This window comes from Arvicanthis niloticus, chromosome 1 (assembly GCF_011762505.2).
Source record: "Arvicanthis niloticus isolate mArvNil1 chromosome 1, mArvNil1.pat.X, whole genome shotgun sequence".
Classification (NCBI taxonomy): domain Eukaryota; kingdom Metazoa; phylum Chordata; class Mammalia; order Rodentia; family Muridae; genus Arvicanthis; species Arvicanthis niloticus.
This window is the reverse complement of record NC_047658.1, coordinates 110,043,987-110,060,560: the sequence shown is the minus strand read 5'-3', so window position 1 is coordinate 110,060,560 and position 16,574 is coordinate 110,043,987. Positions and strand designations below refer to the sequence as shown.

The 16,574-nt window shown below is 48.2% G+C and overlaps 1 protein-coding gene across 3 annotated transcripts in view; it reads left to right on the top strand.

Annotated features, from left to right (window-relative positions):
- Nucleotides 1-16,574, top strand: part of Cars1 (cysteinyl-tRNA synthetase 1) — a 43,695-nt gene that overhangs the window by 20,807 nt on the left and 6,314 nt on the right. For 2 of the 3 annotated variants that reach the window (XM_034508623.2, XM_034508612.2), the window contains 11 exons: nt 2,847-2,987; nt 3,841-3,929; nt 5,291-5,412; nt 8,115-8,227; nt 8,821-8,949; nt 9,316-9,445; nt 9,529-9,632; nt 9,976-10,073; nt 10,357-10,546; nt 11,104-11,172; nt 14,626-14,707. In XM_034508623.2, the coding sequence (XP_034364514.1) occupies nt 2,847-2,987; nt 3,841-3,929; nt 5,291-5,412; nt 8,115-8,227; nt 8,821-8,949; nt 9,316-9,445; nt 9,529-9,632; nt 9,976-10,073; nt 10,357-10,546; nt 11,104-11,172; nt 14,626-14,707 (1,267 nt within the window). The remainder of the gene's footprint in view (nt 1-2,846; nt 2,988-3,840; nt 3,930-5,290; nt 5,413-8,114; nt 8,228-8,820; nt 8,950-9,315; nt 9,446-9,528; nt 9,633-9,975; nt 10,074-10,356; nt 10,547-11,103; nt 11,173-14,625; nt 14,708-16,574) is intronic. The other variant, XR_013104354.1, reaches the window with a different exon arrangement.

The window sequence follows — 16,574 nt, the reverse complement described above, 5'->3', positions numbered from 1 at the left end:
GTCTATCCAGGCTCTTTTGTTGTTTGTCACATTGCTGGCTTTGATGCCCACACTGGCTTCATGAACTGTTAGCTCCTGCATCCTTTCCTAAGCTCTGCTCTCCTGGCTGCTGTCAGAACCTCACATTCCCTTAGAGCTAAGAAGAGCCTGTGCTTTTGTTTCTGCCTCAGTCCTGCTGTGTGAGCGGCACAGCATGTTCTACACTCCCTGTGTGTCCTCACTGCTGGCATTGGAACTAAAGTCCAGTCTTTGTCTCTTCCGAATTTATAGGGTTAGAGGCCATCTGATTAGGGGTTTCAAGTTTAAGGTTGGTTTTTTTTCTGAGGTATTTTATCTCCTGTCATGGTGAAGGTAACTTAGTCCCTAGAAGTACTCAAGCCCACTGGCCCCTGCACTGGATGGTCAGCATGGACTTGAGGGCCAGCCTACCTTTCTGTCTCTTACTCAGTGCCCTGTTTCTGGAGCAGCTGTTGAAATCCAGCCTCCTGCTTCCTGTTTGCTAAGTGATCTCTACCAGGCTACCCTTTCTTCACGTTCCTTAGTTTCCCATGTGCTGGTACTGCACGTGTGAGGCCCAATGTCTTAGTTTCTTTTGGCTTCTGGTTACTGCCTCGTGGGCTCCTTCACTGGAAGTAGTCCAGTAGTACACACCTGTCCTTTCCCAGCTCAAGTTTGAAGCAGTGCTCAGTGGGTGTTATCACCCAACAGCACTTCAGAGTGGTCACTTCTGAAATAGCGTATTGTAACTAAATGGCTCAAATACAGTACATGCTCCCCCTCTTTTCCAGGTAACTCCAGGAGATCAGAACACAGCTTCCAGCTGCATGCTGTAGTCTCTTGTTTCTAAAGCTTCTGTTCTGTCTCAGCCCTCTGCCCTTTCACTCCAGTCTCTTCTCGCTGAGGTCAGATTCACTTTCATGGCTTCCATTTTCTTCCCAGCATTTCCTGTCACCTGTAGCCGTTACATCATATAGGTTTCTGGGCTGGACAGACAGCTCAATAGTTAGAGCGAGTGGTTCAAATGACCTATGACTTTAGCTTCAGGGGATCTGATGTCCTCTTTTAGCCCCTGTTTATACATACACTCACATGGCAGACACTTAGGAATACACGTGAATAAAAATCTTTAAAAAAAAAAAAAAGTGCATGACTAAGGTACCCCAGCCCTGCTGGTGGATGCTGGCTGGGCTCTGTAGCCTGCCTTTCCAGAGCTCCCAAGAACACTCACAGTGTAGGTTTCAAGCTAGTATGGCTTTGGTGCCATGACCTTTGAATGGACTAGATTGTGATGGTACCCACTTTCCTAGGGATGGAGTGCTCATAGAGCCAGCTTTCCCTTGGACAAGACACACCTGGATGGGGTGTGACTGGTCTCTGAGTCTTCTCTCTTTGGCAGCTTTGAGAAGCACTGTTGAAAGTTCTTAGTGGGAGGTCCAGCTGTTGGCTGCTTAGAACAGTGTTCATTCCAGTGAAGCCTCGGGGTGGTCTGCAGGATGTGCTGCTTGTGTGCACTTTTCTCCAAGCCCCTGGGTTGCCCTGCTGACTGCCAGCTCCCAGTGTCAACAGTAGTTAAGGACGGGATGCTGTCCTGTAAATCATCTGTTTCTTCTGCCTAGCTCCTCTAAAGACTCTTTTGTGGCTTCCTGCTGTCTCATAAGATGACCAGGTAGGCATGTGCTGTCAGCCTGCAGGCTGTCACCTGAGTTCTAAGAAGTCCTTGGGCATTCTCCTGGGTTCCTACTGCTTCCCTGCCTCCCTCTAGAATTCTTGTCAGAGGCCCAGCTCTGTTCCACCTTTCTGGTTGCATTCCATTTTAGGTGACTTCAAGTCCCAGTCACCATTCCTCTCCAGCCACCCTGCCCTCTCTCTGGAGTGTGTAGTGGTTAGTAGACTGTATCTCAAAGTTTCGTTTATTCCTCTGTTCACACTTGCCTAGACTATCTCATATATCATATATCTCATATATCATCTTGTGGCTTGCTGTTGCTTGTCTCTAAAGGTTACATTTTTCTAAACATGACACTTGTAGACACTCAGTACTTACCTCTAAATTTGGGCCACACTTTTTATGGGTTTGTTTGTTTTGTTTATTTGTTTGTTATTGAGATAAGGTCTCTCTATGCAGTCTGGGCTGTCCTAGAACTCACTGTGTAGACCAGGCAGGCCTCAGCCTCACAGAAATCTTTCAGCTTCTACCTTTGCCTTTCAGGTGCTAAGATTAAAGGCATGCCACCACACCTGGCTTCCTTATTTATAGCCCAGACTGGCCTCAAATTCATAGCAGTCCTCCTGCCTCAACCTCCCAAGTGCTTCAAGTAAAAGCATGAGCCACCACACCCAGCTTCCTTTTGCCTTTTCTGTATCCCCTACCCTTTCATGTGGGGAAGAATATGAGTGCCCTGAAGAGATCTGCCATGCTACTTCCAGGAATACTGACAGCAGTGCCAGCCTGTGAGCTTCCCTGCATCCTTTCCTGCCAGTGTGCCAGGCCTTGTGACCTCCATGGTGCCCTTGCTGTGCCAGGTCATGCCATCTGCATGTTGTCCTCAGCCTCTTGCTCTTGGCTTTGTGCTCCTGTGATGGAGTACAGACTGCCCGTGTGGCCTTTCAGCCCTGCAGTGCTGAAAGTAACATGCTCAAACATTCATCCTGGGATGGCAAGGACGGGTATTTTCTCAGCCAGCAAAAGTACCGTTGGAACATGTTTCATATAGGCAGAGGAGATGGCCACTCGTGATGCTGCTCTGCAAGGCTGCTTGTAACCTCAGGGCACTGATTGGCTCCTGGCATCTTGCTGGTTTTGCTTGCGTGAAACTTAGCCTGTGCATGGGTATCCTTTCTCTTAGGTGTTGCTGGAGGAAGCAAAGGACTTGCTCTCTGACTGGCTGGATTCTACAGGTGGCAGTGAGGTGACTGACAACTCTATTTTCTCCAAACTGCCCAAGTTCTGGGAAGAAGAGTTCCACAAAGACATGGAAGCCCTGAATGTGAGTGTTTTGTATTGCCTGGTACTTGTTTTCTTGGGCCAAGCCCTGTGTTCCAAGTTCTTATTCTGTTAAAGCCACAAAGCCTGTGGTCTACATACAGTATCTTCATTTTGCAAGCTCAGTGAGTGGTTGAGTAAGCCTTGAACTTGAATGAGAAGAGAGGAGATGCTTCTTGTTTTTGTGTTTTCATGTGTATTGTTCCCATGCCTGGCACTTAGGACTTCCTTGAAAAGGAGTCAGAAACCCAGGGCAGAAGCCAGCACTCAGTTGACAGAGGCAGGAGGGTCACAAATTCATGGCCAGACTGAACTGTCTAGTGTGATACTGCCTCAAAAATCAATAGCCTTAAATCCCAGGACTGGGAGGGCAGAGGCCATGTAGATCTCTGAATACCCTGTCTCCAAAAAAAAAAAAAAAAAAAAAAAAAAAAAAATAAGAAAGGAAAAGAAAAGGCAAGAGGGAAAAAAGATACACAAACAAATAGTGAGCAACTGGGATGGAGGACTCCTGGAAGACAGGAGTTTGTTGTGGTCTTCATGACTGTTCAGAGATTGTGCTCAGGTGTCAGCCACCTCCCCTGCAGGCCCCAGGCAGGGAAGGACCAGCTCTCTTGTCTACCTTGTGTCTTTTCCTGCTGAAACTTTTTTGGCCCTCACTTTTATTTTAAAACAGGGTTTCTATGGAATGTCCCTGCAGGCCTTAAATTTGTAATCCTTCTGCTACAGTCTCCCAAGTAGCAGGGATGACACTTCTTTGTGGGCAGTTCCAACAGTCATGTGCTTTTCAAGGACTGTGCTTAGCAGAGGCTGGAGTTTGCACACTGGTCAGAAGTGCTGAGACTCTGTCTTCACAGGTTCTCCCTCCTGATGTCCTGACCCGTGTCAGTGAATATGTGCCAGAAATTGTGAACTTCGTTCAGAAGATTGTGGACAATGGTTATGGGTGAGCATAAGATACCTCTCTTTCCATGCCATGCCACACAGCTTCATGAAGAGAGACTGGGTGCTGGGACTGCACCTCTCCCCTCCTAGCCCAGCACCTTACTTAATTCCTCTTCACCCTAGCTGCCCTGCAAGAACTTGCATTACATTAAAGATGAAGCCCTTGCTTCATACATACATAGTATGACATTATCAGAAGCATTTAACTGGGAAAATGCCACTTTGCTAATTGAGTCGGGAAGCAGGCTGGAAAGGCAGAACTAGCCACAAACTAGCTACCAGTCATTCTTTTGAAGCTGTTACAGTCTTCATGACTGCCCAGAGACCTGTGCTCAGCTGTCCTCAGCCTCCTCTTCCTGTTAACAGGGAAGAACCAGGTTTTTCTGTTTACTGTGTGTATGTGTTTTTTTGTTGTTGTTGTTGTTGTTTGTTTTTTTGTTTTTGTTTTTTTTTTTTTTTTTGGTAAACCAGCCAGTATAGGGGGGTTCATGCTAGGTGAGCAATGAGAATTCTTTTGAGTGGCCCAGTGGCCTCCCCTAGGTGTTATCAGGAAGACCTGGCCCAATATCTGTTTGGAAGCTTGACATGATGACTGTAGGTCAGTTGGGGCCATGAGAGTAAGCTTGGACACTGCAGGGCCCCTTGAGACATTGATACCATTCAGACACTTTAAGAGTGTGTGTCCTATTGCCTGGCTATGATTTTATTGTAGACATTACCCAGCTCACAGCTACTGCTTTAGCATGTTTGACAATTGCAAACTTTCCCACGTCACTCAAGTTAGTCGTTTCAGAGGAATCTTAATAGGGAGTTATGGATGGGGACCCTGGTGCCCACCTGCTGACAGCACCACTAGACCTGGTCTCAAGTCTCTTCTCTGCTTGCTGGCTGCTCGGGCTAGAGAAGAGAGGACTATGCACAGTGTCTACTGCCACTCCCCCTGAAGTGACAGTGCCATTTCACCCACATGACAAATGGCTGCAGGGCAGCAGGAGACACTGGTCTAGCCAAGTGGCAAGAGACATTCCTCTGTGCTGAAATACAGTGGAGACACATGGAGAGACGTGACAGGATTACACAGTAGAAAACAACCGGAGTGGAGAAGGTGTGCCACGTGGGGATATCCCATCATTGTGCTGTTGAGTGGGGATGTAATAGAGTGGCTACATACACCAAGCAGAAGGTCTACGTAGGATACCCTGCCTCAGGGGGCATCCCTGTTGCTCCTTCTCGGCCCATGAAGCTGGCTTCTGACCAGCTGCAAAGCAGAGGATTGGTGGCCCCAGGCCTTGGCACTTCCTAGCTCTTCATGCTCTCCAGTGCTTTGTGTGTGGCTGAGACTGCTTCTCCTCTTGTTTCCAGCTACGCTTCAAATGGGTCTGTCTACTTCGACACAGCCAAGTTTGCGGCTAGTGAAAAGCACTCCTATGGGAAGCTGGTGCCTGAAGCCGTTGGGGATCAGAAGGCACTTCAGGAAGGGGAAGGTAGGAGCCCACGGAGCACATGTGGAAGTAAAGCTAAGCTGCTCTTCCTCACTCAGCCTGCACCAGGCCTTCACTTCTTGGTCATGGTAGGTGCCCATGTTCACTGCACAGGCACATGGAGAGCAGCCTGTTTCCCCTAAAGGCGTGCCAGGAGTTTTCTTCTCAAGACAGCATTGCTTAAGAAACAGAGAAGTCAGCACTGCACTGTCCTGACACAGAACTTCTGGGCCTTCAACAGGCACTTGTCAGAGAGGCCCTGAGCCTGATCCTAATCTGTTCTGATGGAGCACCTGACACAGAGACCCCAGAGTCTGTGACAGAGTGTTGCTTAGATGTATGTGCAGGATGTGTGTTTGGTGATTTTGTTCTAAGTATTTTAAACACAGGTGTCAGGGTTTTCCTGGATCAGGAGAAGCCACATGAAAACACTTTTCAGAAGTGTTTATTCCATAGTAAAGCTCAGGAGAGGTTCACAAAATCCAAGGTTGAGAAAGCACGCTGTCCTTAAAATGAGGAATTACTTCCATGCCTGGTACATCTCCCGATAACCCCCTTGTTTCTAGAAGTCAGTCTAGCCATTAAAATAAATAAAGTTTACAAAAATATCAGCTTTGGGCCTCTATTCTAAAGAAATATCATAAATAAAAAGCTCAACAAAATAATATGGGAACCTTGGCAAGAGAGAAACTAGGCCAGTTCATCAATGACACTAGGCCCAGTGGTGGATAGGGAAAGTGTCTGGTGTTAAAGAGGTGACTTCAGGAAGAAGGCTGAGGGCTCCAAGGCTACGTGCTGACATGTACCTAGAGCCAGCCTTGCATACTTTACAGAATCAGAGAGGTTGGGTAGGCAATGGTCAACAGTGGACTGAAAGTTTTGAATATGCTAGATGTGGTTGAAGGAATCAAATAACATCTTTCCCCTTTGACATTTTGTTTTTAGTGTGTATAGTATTTGCTTGCGTGTAAGTCTGTGCACCATGTGTGTGCCTAGAGCCTGAGAAGGTCAGAAAGTAGGGGTTTCAGATGGTTTTTAGCTACCATGTAGGTGCTGGGAAGTGAACCCAGGTCATCTCAAAGAGTAGCCAGTGCTTATAACCACTGACCCATCTCTCTAGCTTCTGGGATCTTTCTAGTTAAGCCCCCAGACCACAGGCCAGATACAGAAAGTTCTGAGCTACTCCCAAATAGTCCTCTCATTGTCTGAGAGGTGCAGGTGTGCAAGGTGTTCATCCTACAGGGATGGGAGAGTTGCAAGCTTCCTGAGTCCTTCAGAGGAAGGGAAACCACAGAGGCAGGTATAATACTGACCACCAGATACATGTAGCTGGGAATAAGCAGAGAGGAAGGAAATGAGTTGGCAGTCAGGCAGGAAAGAGCAGTGCGTGGAGAGCACAGAGGAGTAAAGGTAAAGGCAGGTGAGTGAATGATTATACAGGCTAGGAACTGGCTCTTCATACACACAAATAACACGGAAACCTGGCTGCTAGCCTACATTGGCCGAAAGAGGGTAACTGAAAGAGCATGTTGATAGCTGTGGTTCTGGATGCTTCTTGCTGGCAGAGGGATCGCAGAAAGGAACAGGAGCCAGGCTGAGGTCTGAGGTCTGTCCTGGGTGCTGCATGTATCTGCAGTTCTCATGAGGAGATTATTTTCATTCTGCAGATGAGCACACCAGACATAACAGTGATTGTCTCTGGGGTAGGAGGTGACATCAGGAGTCCTGCTCAAGCATTCTGCATCCAGTGTGTGTCCCACATCTGGAGCTTGTTTCAGGATGCCCTTGCAGTGTCTCCCTCCCATCACAACTGGGGGACATCAAGCCTGGGCACTTAGTTCCTCAAAGATGGCTCCTCTGAGTTAGCTTCCTAGAATAATAGCAAGTGTTCTTCCTTTTCCAGGGCTTCCTGCAGGGCTCTGTGGATGTAAGGATTGGGTAGACTCTTGTAGTTCAGGGCCTGAGCCTGAGGTAAAAGGAAGGCATTTACTCTATCCATTCATCTAATATAGGCTTGATCCTTAGTGTGGGGTCCCTGTCTCCACAGCAGCTCTATCTGCAGGTCTTTCGTGTACTTGGAAACAGTACTATCCTCTTGGGTCCTAGTCATCCTATACCTGTGTGCTGCTTGGTCAAGTGCCTCTGGCCAGTGGTTCCCTCCACCACTGCTGAGAGCCTTCAGAAGCTGGCAGGAAAGGCACCTGGCAGGCACCCTCATCTCTCTCAGCCATTTTACCTGCTGCTTTATAAATTCAAGGAGGAGTGTGACCACTGACCTCAGTTTCCACAGATGGGTGCACAGCAGCTCAGCCACACCTTTGCACCTCTGGGAAACAGCATGCTGGCAGCTGAGTGCACTCTTGATCCTGGGCTCCCACCTGCATGGGTCAGGTTCCCTGAGCTGTACCCCAGTGAGCCACACATCCACTTAGCTTCAGCCCAAAGTGCAGTGACCTCCTACAGACATGGCGTTCACAGCTCAAGAGGCAAGTGTGTCTCTAGAACCACCACAGTAGCTGAGATTCTGGATCAGAGTCAGACTTAATTGCTGATAGACAGTGATCGGTACTCAGGTTGGTCACGGATTAATTGACTAATATAATAAGAAATGTTGACCATGGGCACATAGAGTGGCTTCAAGTGCTGACACTCCTAGAGGCACCTGATACTAAATGACCCTGCCCAATGCCTTTAACCATTCATAGGTGATCTGAGCATCTCTGCAGACCGCCTTAGTGAGAAACGCTCTCCCAATGACTTCGCCTTATGGAAGGCCTCCAAGCCAGGAGAGCCATCGTGGCCTTGCCCCTGGGGAAAGGTAAGTGAGCCACTGGTGGGAGAAGGGTCAGTGAGAAGAGATGGTGTCACAGGCTGCTAGCTTGCTTCCTTAATCCTTCATAGGGTGGCTCTGTTGGTGGAGTTGGTACCGGGAAAGGGTGGGCAGTGCTACTGGGATGAGAACCTGGTTCTGGAGCAGTGAAGAGTTGCAGGGACCATGGGTGCTGGGCCTCTGGGTGAGCAGCTAGCTTCTCTTCTCAGGTCACGGTTTCCTGATCTGTTAGTGGGGTGCAGTCAGATTGGCTGCCTTGGAAGCTTCTGCTCTGGGTTTCTATGCATGTAAGTTGATGTTCTTGGCACTGGAGGTCCAGATGAGTATGTGACATCCTTGACTTGGGTATATGTGGCTATTTGCTACTTGTCAAGTGCTTGGGGATCTAGAAATAATTTCCAGGCTCCAGTTCAGCCACAACACAGACTAACTGGACCATATAAACAGATTTTTCCTTGGTTTATTCCTGTGAAGATTGTGAGCTGATGCATTGAAGTTCAGAGGTATAAAGGTTATTTGCTTCAGTAATAAAGGCCTGGGCAGGTTTGGAATGGTCAGCAGGGCCCTTTATGTCTCTCTAGGGTCGTCCGGGATGGCACATAGAGTGTTCCGCTATGGCAGGCACACTCCTGGGAGCCTCGATGGACATTCATGGTGGAGGGTTTGACCTCCGCTTTCCCCACCATGACAATGAGCTGGCACAGTCAGAGGTAGGTAATGGCAGGTTGCCTTGATAGAAAGGGAACGTGATGTCCTCCTTCCTGCTCTACTGGAGAGACATCAGCAGTCCCCTCAGGAAGATTCTCCTAATGAACTAGACATCCATTCCAGGAGCTGAGGGAGGGTTGGACCCTGGTCGTTTTGTCTAAATCCCAATGATAACAGCCTGATCTTCAGTAACAGGAAGGCTTTAGTTCAACTGAGTTGTGCCCTGCTGGCAGGTCACCAGCACATTCCCTTCAAGCCTCAGGTGCTCCACTTAAGAGAGGTGGCACCTGCCTCAAGTGTCCAGCACCTCTTGACAGGTAAGGTCTCACCATAGCCCCCAAGCCTTCCTTCTGTCTCTTTGTACTCAGGCCTACTTTGAAAATGACTGCTGGGTCAGGTACTTCTTACACACGGGCCACTTGACAATAGCAGGCTGCAAGATGTCCAAGTCACTGAAAAACTTTATCACCATTAAAGATGCCTTGAAGAAGCACTCAGGTGAGCACAGCTGCTGCAGAAACTCATGGCATGGGTACCAGCAGCTGCTCGGGAATAATGGCAGCCATGTGTCTGCTCCCCAGCACGGCAGCTGCGGCTGGCATTCCTCATGCACTCATGGAAAGACACACTGGACTATTCTAGCAACACTATGGAGTCCGCACTTCAGTATGAAAAGTTCATGAACGTGAGTGCCCAGTTCTCGCCAGAGGTTTGGGGGGTGTGGTATTGTGGGTGGTGTGGGTCTTCTGATGTAAGCCAGGGCACAGTGATGGCCACTTGGTGCCACTTCTTGAAACTGATCGCTGCAAAGTGAAGGCCATGTTCACATGCAGGACATTTCATTCTGCCTTCTCAGGCTTCCTGCCCAGGGAGTATGTCGCACTTCTGTCCCAAGGAATAAGTGTTCTTTTGGAACTCTGCATTGTGCTGACAGATCTCCCCTCAAGTAACATCATGTCAGTAGGGTGGCAAGTCTTTCCAGGTAGAAGCTTGTTCAAGTGCCATTAACCTGACTTCCATAACTTCAGGAGTTTTTCTTAAATGTGAAAGACATCCTCCGAGCCCCGGTAGACATCACTGGCCAGTTTGAAAAGTGGGAAGCTGAAGAAGTGGAGCTCAATAAGAAGTAAGGTGGAGCCTTTTCCTCGGGGGGGAGGGGGAGGGGGGGTAGAGGGGGCGTGCGTGCGTGCGTGCGTGCGTGCGTGCGTGCGTGCGTGCATGTGTGTGTTCTGGGCTGGCTGAAGGTCTCTCTCCATCATGGCCTGTCCTGGGTAGTTGGTGAGGTCAGGTCCTGTCACATGTCAGAAGTACAATACTTGCTAATGGCAGTGCCTCTGGTTGCTGGGCTCCAGGGAGCTGTGCTGGAGCATCAGGCCTGACTGTTGCTTCCATTCCTCTTCCTTGCTCAGCTTCTATGACAAGAAGACCGCAGTTCATGAAGCCCTGTGTGATAACATTGACACCCGTACTGTCATGGAAGAGATGCGGGCTTTGGTCAGTCAATGCAACCTCTACATGGCAGCCAGGAAGGCTGAAAGGAGGAGGCCTAACCGAGCTCTACTGGAGAACATTGCCATGTACCTCACCCACATGCTGAAGGTGAGCCTGGCGACGGGTCCATGATGGGAACTTAGCTTCTGAGTGATACTTGGAAGCTGCTGCATGCTGAGCAGGATGGTAATCCTGGCCGGAGGCCTCCCTGAAGTATAATTAGAGCCTCAGAGCCACCTGTAGTCACAGCTGTTGGTCACTGCTCTTCTCCCATCTTGGACTTTGAAAGCAAAAGCCAGTGAGTGACAAGACCTTACTCTGAGCACACCTTGTGCAGAGTAGTTCCGGCTCCAGGCCACCATACCCTATAGCAGCTCTTCCCTCCTAGGCCAGTGGGACTTTCCCTGGCCTCTCCCACCTGCCTTGTTATTGATCTCCAGGGAGGTACACCCTGGATGGATGCAGGCACTCTACTATACGGTTAAAGGGCTTGATATTGCTCTTTCCTACCTCTCCTCAGACAGTCGAGACCACCCACCTAGCTACCTATCCCCAGAGAAGTCAGGACAGTTCGGGAGCTACTGGCCATGGGTGTGACACCTCACCTCTGTATATATCCTGTGCATCCTACACACCATTTGAGTCTTACCTGTTTCTTCCCTCAGATCTTTGGGGCCATAGAGGAGGAGAGCCCCCTGGGTTTCCCAGTTGGTGGGCCCGGAACCAACCTGAATGTAAGTAGAGTACACTGAAAGGATTTCCAAGTGTCAGTTGCTGTCACCATCTTTATGCCTTGAAGCTACCTATGCTCTTTCACAGTAGTTCCCTGTCTGCATGCCTGCCTGTGCGCATGCATGCATGTGTGTCTATGTGTGTCTCTCTATGTGTTTAGAGAGGTCAGGGATCAGCCTCGGAAGCCGCCTGCCTTGTTTTTTGAGACGGTCTCTCTTTAACCTGGGGCTGTCTAATTAGGCTAGGCTGGATAAACGTCAAGCTCAAGGGATTCACCTGTCTCTGCACCCCCAGCACCAAGATTATAAGCATGTCCTATCACCCTGGCTTTTTTATGTAGGTCTTAGGGATCAAACTCGGGTCCTCATGCTTGTCCAGTAGCTATCTCCTCAGTCCCCATCTTTTTTGTTTGTTTTTTTTTGTTTGTTTGTTTGTTTTTAGCTTTTTTAGTTTTTCAAGACAGGGTTTCTCTGTGTAGCCCTGGCTGTTCTGGAACTCACTCTGTAGACCAGGCTGGCCTTGAACTCAGAAATCCACCTGCCTCTGCCTCCCAAGTGCTGGGATTAAAGGCGTGCGACACCACCGCCTGGCCCGTCTATAAGTTTTAAGTCACCTCTAGGTTGTATATAATCCCCATGTTATAAATGCTGTGCAGATGGTTACATTGTGGAGTTTGGGGAGTGATGGTACATGTTCAGTACAAACACACAATTTGTTTTTCCTCCAAATACTTCAACTTGAGTGTCTTAGGGTTTCTATTGCTGTGGAGAGACAACATGACCACAGCAACTCTTATAAAAGCAAATATTTAATTTGGGGCTGGCTTACAGTTTTAGAAGTTTGTTCATTATGGTCATGGCAGGAAAGCATGGCTGCGTGAAGGCAGACATGGTGCTAGAGAAGGAGCTAAAAGTTCTACATCTTGATCCACAGGCAGCAAAAGGGACCGTGAGCCACACTAGGCATAGCTTAAGGATAGGCGACCTTGAAGCATTCTCTCATGGTGACACACTTCCTCCAACAAGTTCCTCTAATAGTTCCACTCCCTATGAGTCAGGCATTCAAATACATGAATGAGTCTATGGGAGTGATTCCTATTCAAACCATCACACTGAGAATATGGAGTGTGAACCATCTAATTCAGTGGACTTTTTCCTAAAGGTCTTGTGTTCACATACCACAGTGGTATCCTGAGAGAACTTCCATTATTTGTCTTTGCCCCACAGAGCTAGGCAGAACCTCATGTCAGGCCATGTCCAGCCCCTGTTCTAGCAGCAAGTGCCAAGAAAATGGAAAGTAGCAGTCCCATAGAGTATCTTGAGTACCAGTCTAAGCATGCAAAGAAGCCCAGTTAGAACAGACCCTATGGTCCACAGCTGGCTTCAGTACTTGTAGGTCTAGTGGGCTGATGGACACACATGACAGTTATGTTTCTATGCTACATAAGGACAGCTTGTTTAAGATTCCCCTCCACCTTTCTCCTGCGGAGAGCACTCTTTAATTATGAAACTAAGAAAGTGTATATAAATATTTAGATGGAGCATCTGCTGTGCTAATGAAAACAGTAGCTCAGTACAAATGGAAAGGCTGTCTCAGGGCTGCTTCCTACTGAGGCCCCTCCTCCACACCGGGCTGTCAAATCTGAGCCAGCTCACCTCAGCGAAGGAGGAAATTGTCAGCGTGAACTGTTGGTGTGGTGGCTTCTAGACATTGCCAGATAGGAATCATTGCTGGGGCTTTTTAAAAATCCATGCAGCCGGGCAGTGTTGGTGCACGCCTTTAATCCCAGCACTTGGGAGGTAGAGGCAGGCGGATTTCTGAGTTCGAGGCCAGCCTGGTCTACAGAGTGAGTTCCAGGACAGCCAGGACTACACAGAGAAACCCTGTCTCAAAAAACCAAAAAAAAAAAAAACAAAAACAAAAAAACCAACAACAAAAACAAATCCATGCAAGGATCCTCTGTCTTCTTAACAAAGCACTTTCTTTTTTGACATTTTATTTTTAATTGTGTGTATCTGGAGGGAGGGGTATTTGCAATGAATGCAGGTGCTCTCAGAAGAAGGTATCAGATTCCCTGTACCTGGAGTCATCCGATATAGATGCTAGGAACTGAATTTGGATTCTCTACAAAGCCACCAAGTGTTGAGCCATCTCTCTAGCCCTCCCTCTTTTCTTTGAGGAGAAAAAAAAAAAAAAAAACAAGGCATAACTAGTAAGTGAAGGTAGTTCTGCCTTTGAACTTAAGGTAGCTTTTAGTCTTAAGCAGTGCTGTGGTCTTGGGGAGGCATCTTAAGATATATCACACCCTGCATCCCCAGATGGGCTCATTAGCCCCTTGAAGTTGGCTTGTAGGAAGAAGCAGCCACAGATGAACATGGTAAGCCTGTGAGGCCAAGTATCCTCTATCCCACAGCCCCCATTATAAAGTTCAGGTGATGACTTCCAAGTTTAAAGGTTCTGTGTGAGCCAGAGAGGCAGACCTGAGCCAAACCTCTTGTGCCCAGGTAGAAGCCGGGCAGCAGGATTCCAGCCCCAGGACTCTTGGAGACATATTCTGCCTTCTACCAAGGAGCCTCCTTGAGTACTGGAGGCCAAGGTTGGCTGTATGGTGACTAGCCTATTGAAGTTGTCCAAAGGGGTTGAAAATAAGATCACTCTGGAAGTCCAGAGCTGCTTTGAGACAGTTTTCCCTCAGTCTGTCTGGAGGAGGGCCAGGCCTAGTTAGCGCAGACTTCAGTGCTCTCTTGCCTCCTAGCCAATGCTTCTCCCACTTCCTTTTCTTGGCTCTCCAGCTACTGCGTAATTGAGACATAAGGAGACCCTGCTCAGAAGTGCCAGATCTTTTTGGTCCCGGAGATAGAGAAATACACTGTAAGATAGTTCTAGGTTCAGACTCTCATTTGGGTCTGGCCCAGTGTGGTTTTGGGTCCCCTGGCTTTATCCTTATTGTCATTGTAGGTAGTGACCCTTTGTTCAGCTATTACTGTGCATGTAAGTTATAAGATGACTCAGCAGGCCCACATGTGACCACAAGTGGTCAGTGCATCCTGACAGCCCGTTGGAAATAGTATAGACAAATTTCTGACAACTGTGTCTGTTCTGAGGAAAATGCATCATGTCAGCAATGGATAGAGAGTAGTGTCTGCTGAAGTGTTTCCTACTAGAAGCTCAAAAGTACTTTTTGCTTCCTGACCCACATCACCTTTATCAGGTACGTGGAGCTAAGGTTGGCAGTATGGTGGCTAGCTGCGTCATGCTTTCCAAGAAGTGTGGAGATAGGGTTTGGCTGCACTCTAGCACATGCTGCTCTCATACCACTTGGCATGACAAGGACTTGTAGGCTTCAGGACACAGGGTTCAGCAGCATGTATCCTGTGGCATATCCACTGAACTGTTAGGTATTTAGTTACAAAACAGCAATGGCTCTTGTAACTCAAATCTGTTCTTTCCAACAGCTAGAGTCTACAGTCATGCCCTACCTGCAGGTGTTATCAGAATTCAGAGAGGGTGTGCGAAAGATTGCCAGAGAGAAAAAAGGTAAGGCCTCATGCTGGGTTACCTGTGATGGCCGTCCACGGTGTGTAGGTATATAAGCCCCATGCCAAATTGAACCTCCTCTGTTCCACAGGACTCTCAGGGCAGCATTGTATTGGGTCAGAGTTCCTTTTGACTTAGAACATCTCAGGCAAAACCTTCCTTAGGCAGAGGGCCAGGTATCTGCATAGCTCTTGTTCTGATAGATGCAGGATAGAGGGCCCTATGCACAGTCAGCATGTCCTTTGGGTTTCACTGTATCTCCTTTCTGTTCCTGGTTACTTAGGCTTGTCCTGCTGAAGTCTCAGGGTGCTTGAAGAAGCTCCTTCTGGGGCCAGAGCTAGAGTCACGTTAGTGCTCTGCCTTGTGCATAGTGGTGCCAGGCTGCCTATGCACACCAATTCTTTGTCCTCCAAAGCTAGGAGGTGCATGGTTTGAGAGATAGAGGATTACTCAGGGTGTGGAGAAAGATACCACGATTTGTGCCAGGTGGTTCTAGGGAATCACCTGCTGCTAGCACAGGTATCCCCAGGAGGCACTCTGTCTTGGAACCTTGTTTAGGGAAGGTTTCTTTGCCTTACTGGGTCCCACACTGATTACAACATGGCTTGCTTCTCAGCAGGAATGCTACTGGCCACAACAATGGTGGCCTCTGATTCAGAAGAGCCTCTCCTGCCCAATCCTCCAGTAGGCTTCCATCCTGGTCCCAGACCCAGCAGCTAGTTTCATACCAAAACTTCCATGACACTGGGGACCCCAGTAACGTGGGCTATATCCCCTGTGAGTCATGTAGGTGACAGTACCAGGCCTCTCCCAGTAGAGGACTAGGCTCAGGCAGGCATATAATTTATTGAAGTGGATAGTTGTAACAAAAGTAAACTTAAGGGCTGGAGAGATGGCTCAGAGGTTAGGAGCACTGACTGCTCTTTCAGAGGTCCTGAGTTCAATTCCCAGCAACCACACGATGGCTCACAACCATCTCTAATATGATCCGATGCCCTCTTATGTTGTGTCTGAAGACAGTTACAGTGTACTCATATAAATAAAAATGATTCTTTAAAAAAAAAAAAAAAAAGTAATCTTGGGGCTGGAGAGATGGCTCAGGGGTTAAGAGCACTGACTGTTCCACCAGAGGTCCTGAGTTCAATTCCCAGAAACCACATGGTGGCTCACAACCATCTGTAAGGGGATCTGATGCCTCTTGTGGTGTTTCTGAAAACAGTGAAAGTGTACTTAAATACATAAATAAATCTTTTTTTTTTTTTTAAGTAATCTTAAGATCAGCATTTGGTGCAGGACTCTTTGGATAGTGCCACTTCCCACCTCTCCACTGGCCCTCACTGTCACACAGTGCTGCTCCTGCAGCTGCAGACTGCCCTATTCTGGCCTTTCATGGAACATAGCATCTTTGAGGTCTGTCCATACAGTAGCTGACATTTGTTTTGTTCCTTCTCAAGGCTCAATGGACTGCTGGCTCCTGTTTTAGAACTTGCTTTCTCTTCACTCCTCCTTTGATAGTTGTGACTGGTGCTGCTAAGGACAGTAGCCAAGTACTCACTGGAAACGGATTTTAGGTTTTCTAGGCTTGCTCATGGGAGTGAGGATGTGGGTTTCCTATCTCCTCTACTTTCTGGATTATTCTCTATCTCCCCTTCTCTCTCTCTGGTTCTACCTCTCTCACCTCCTCTCCCAGTTGAGTAAAGTGTGTGTGTGTGTGTGTGTGTGTGTGTGTGTGTGTGTGTGTGTGTGTGTGTGTGAGCGCGCGTGCGCGCGCCTTTTCATACATGTGTGTGGAGGCCAGAGGTCAAATTTGTTCCTCAGGATCCATCTGCCTTATGAGGCAGATTTTCTCACTGGGACCTGGGATTCA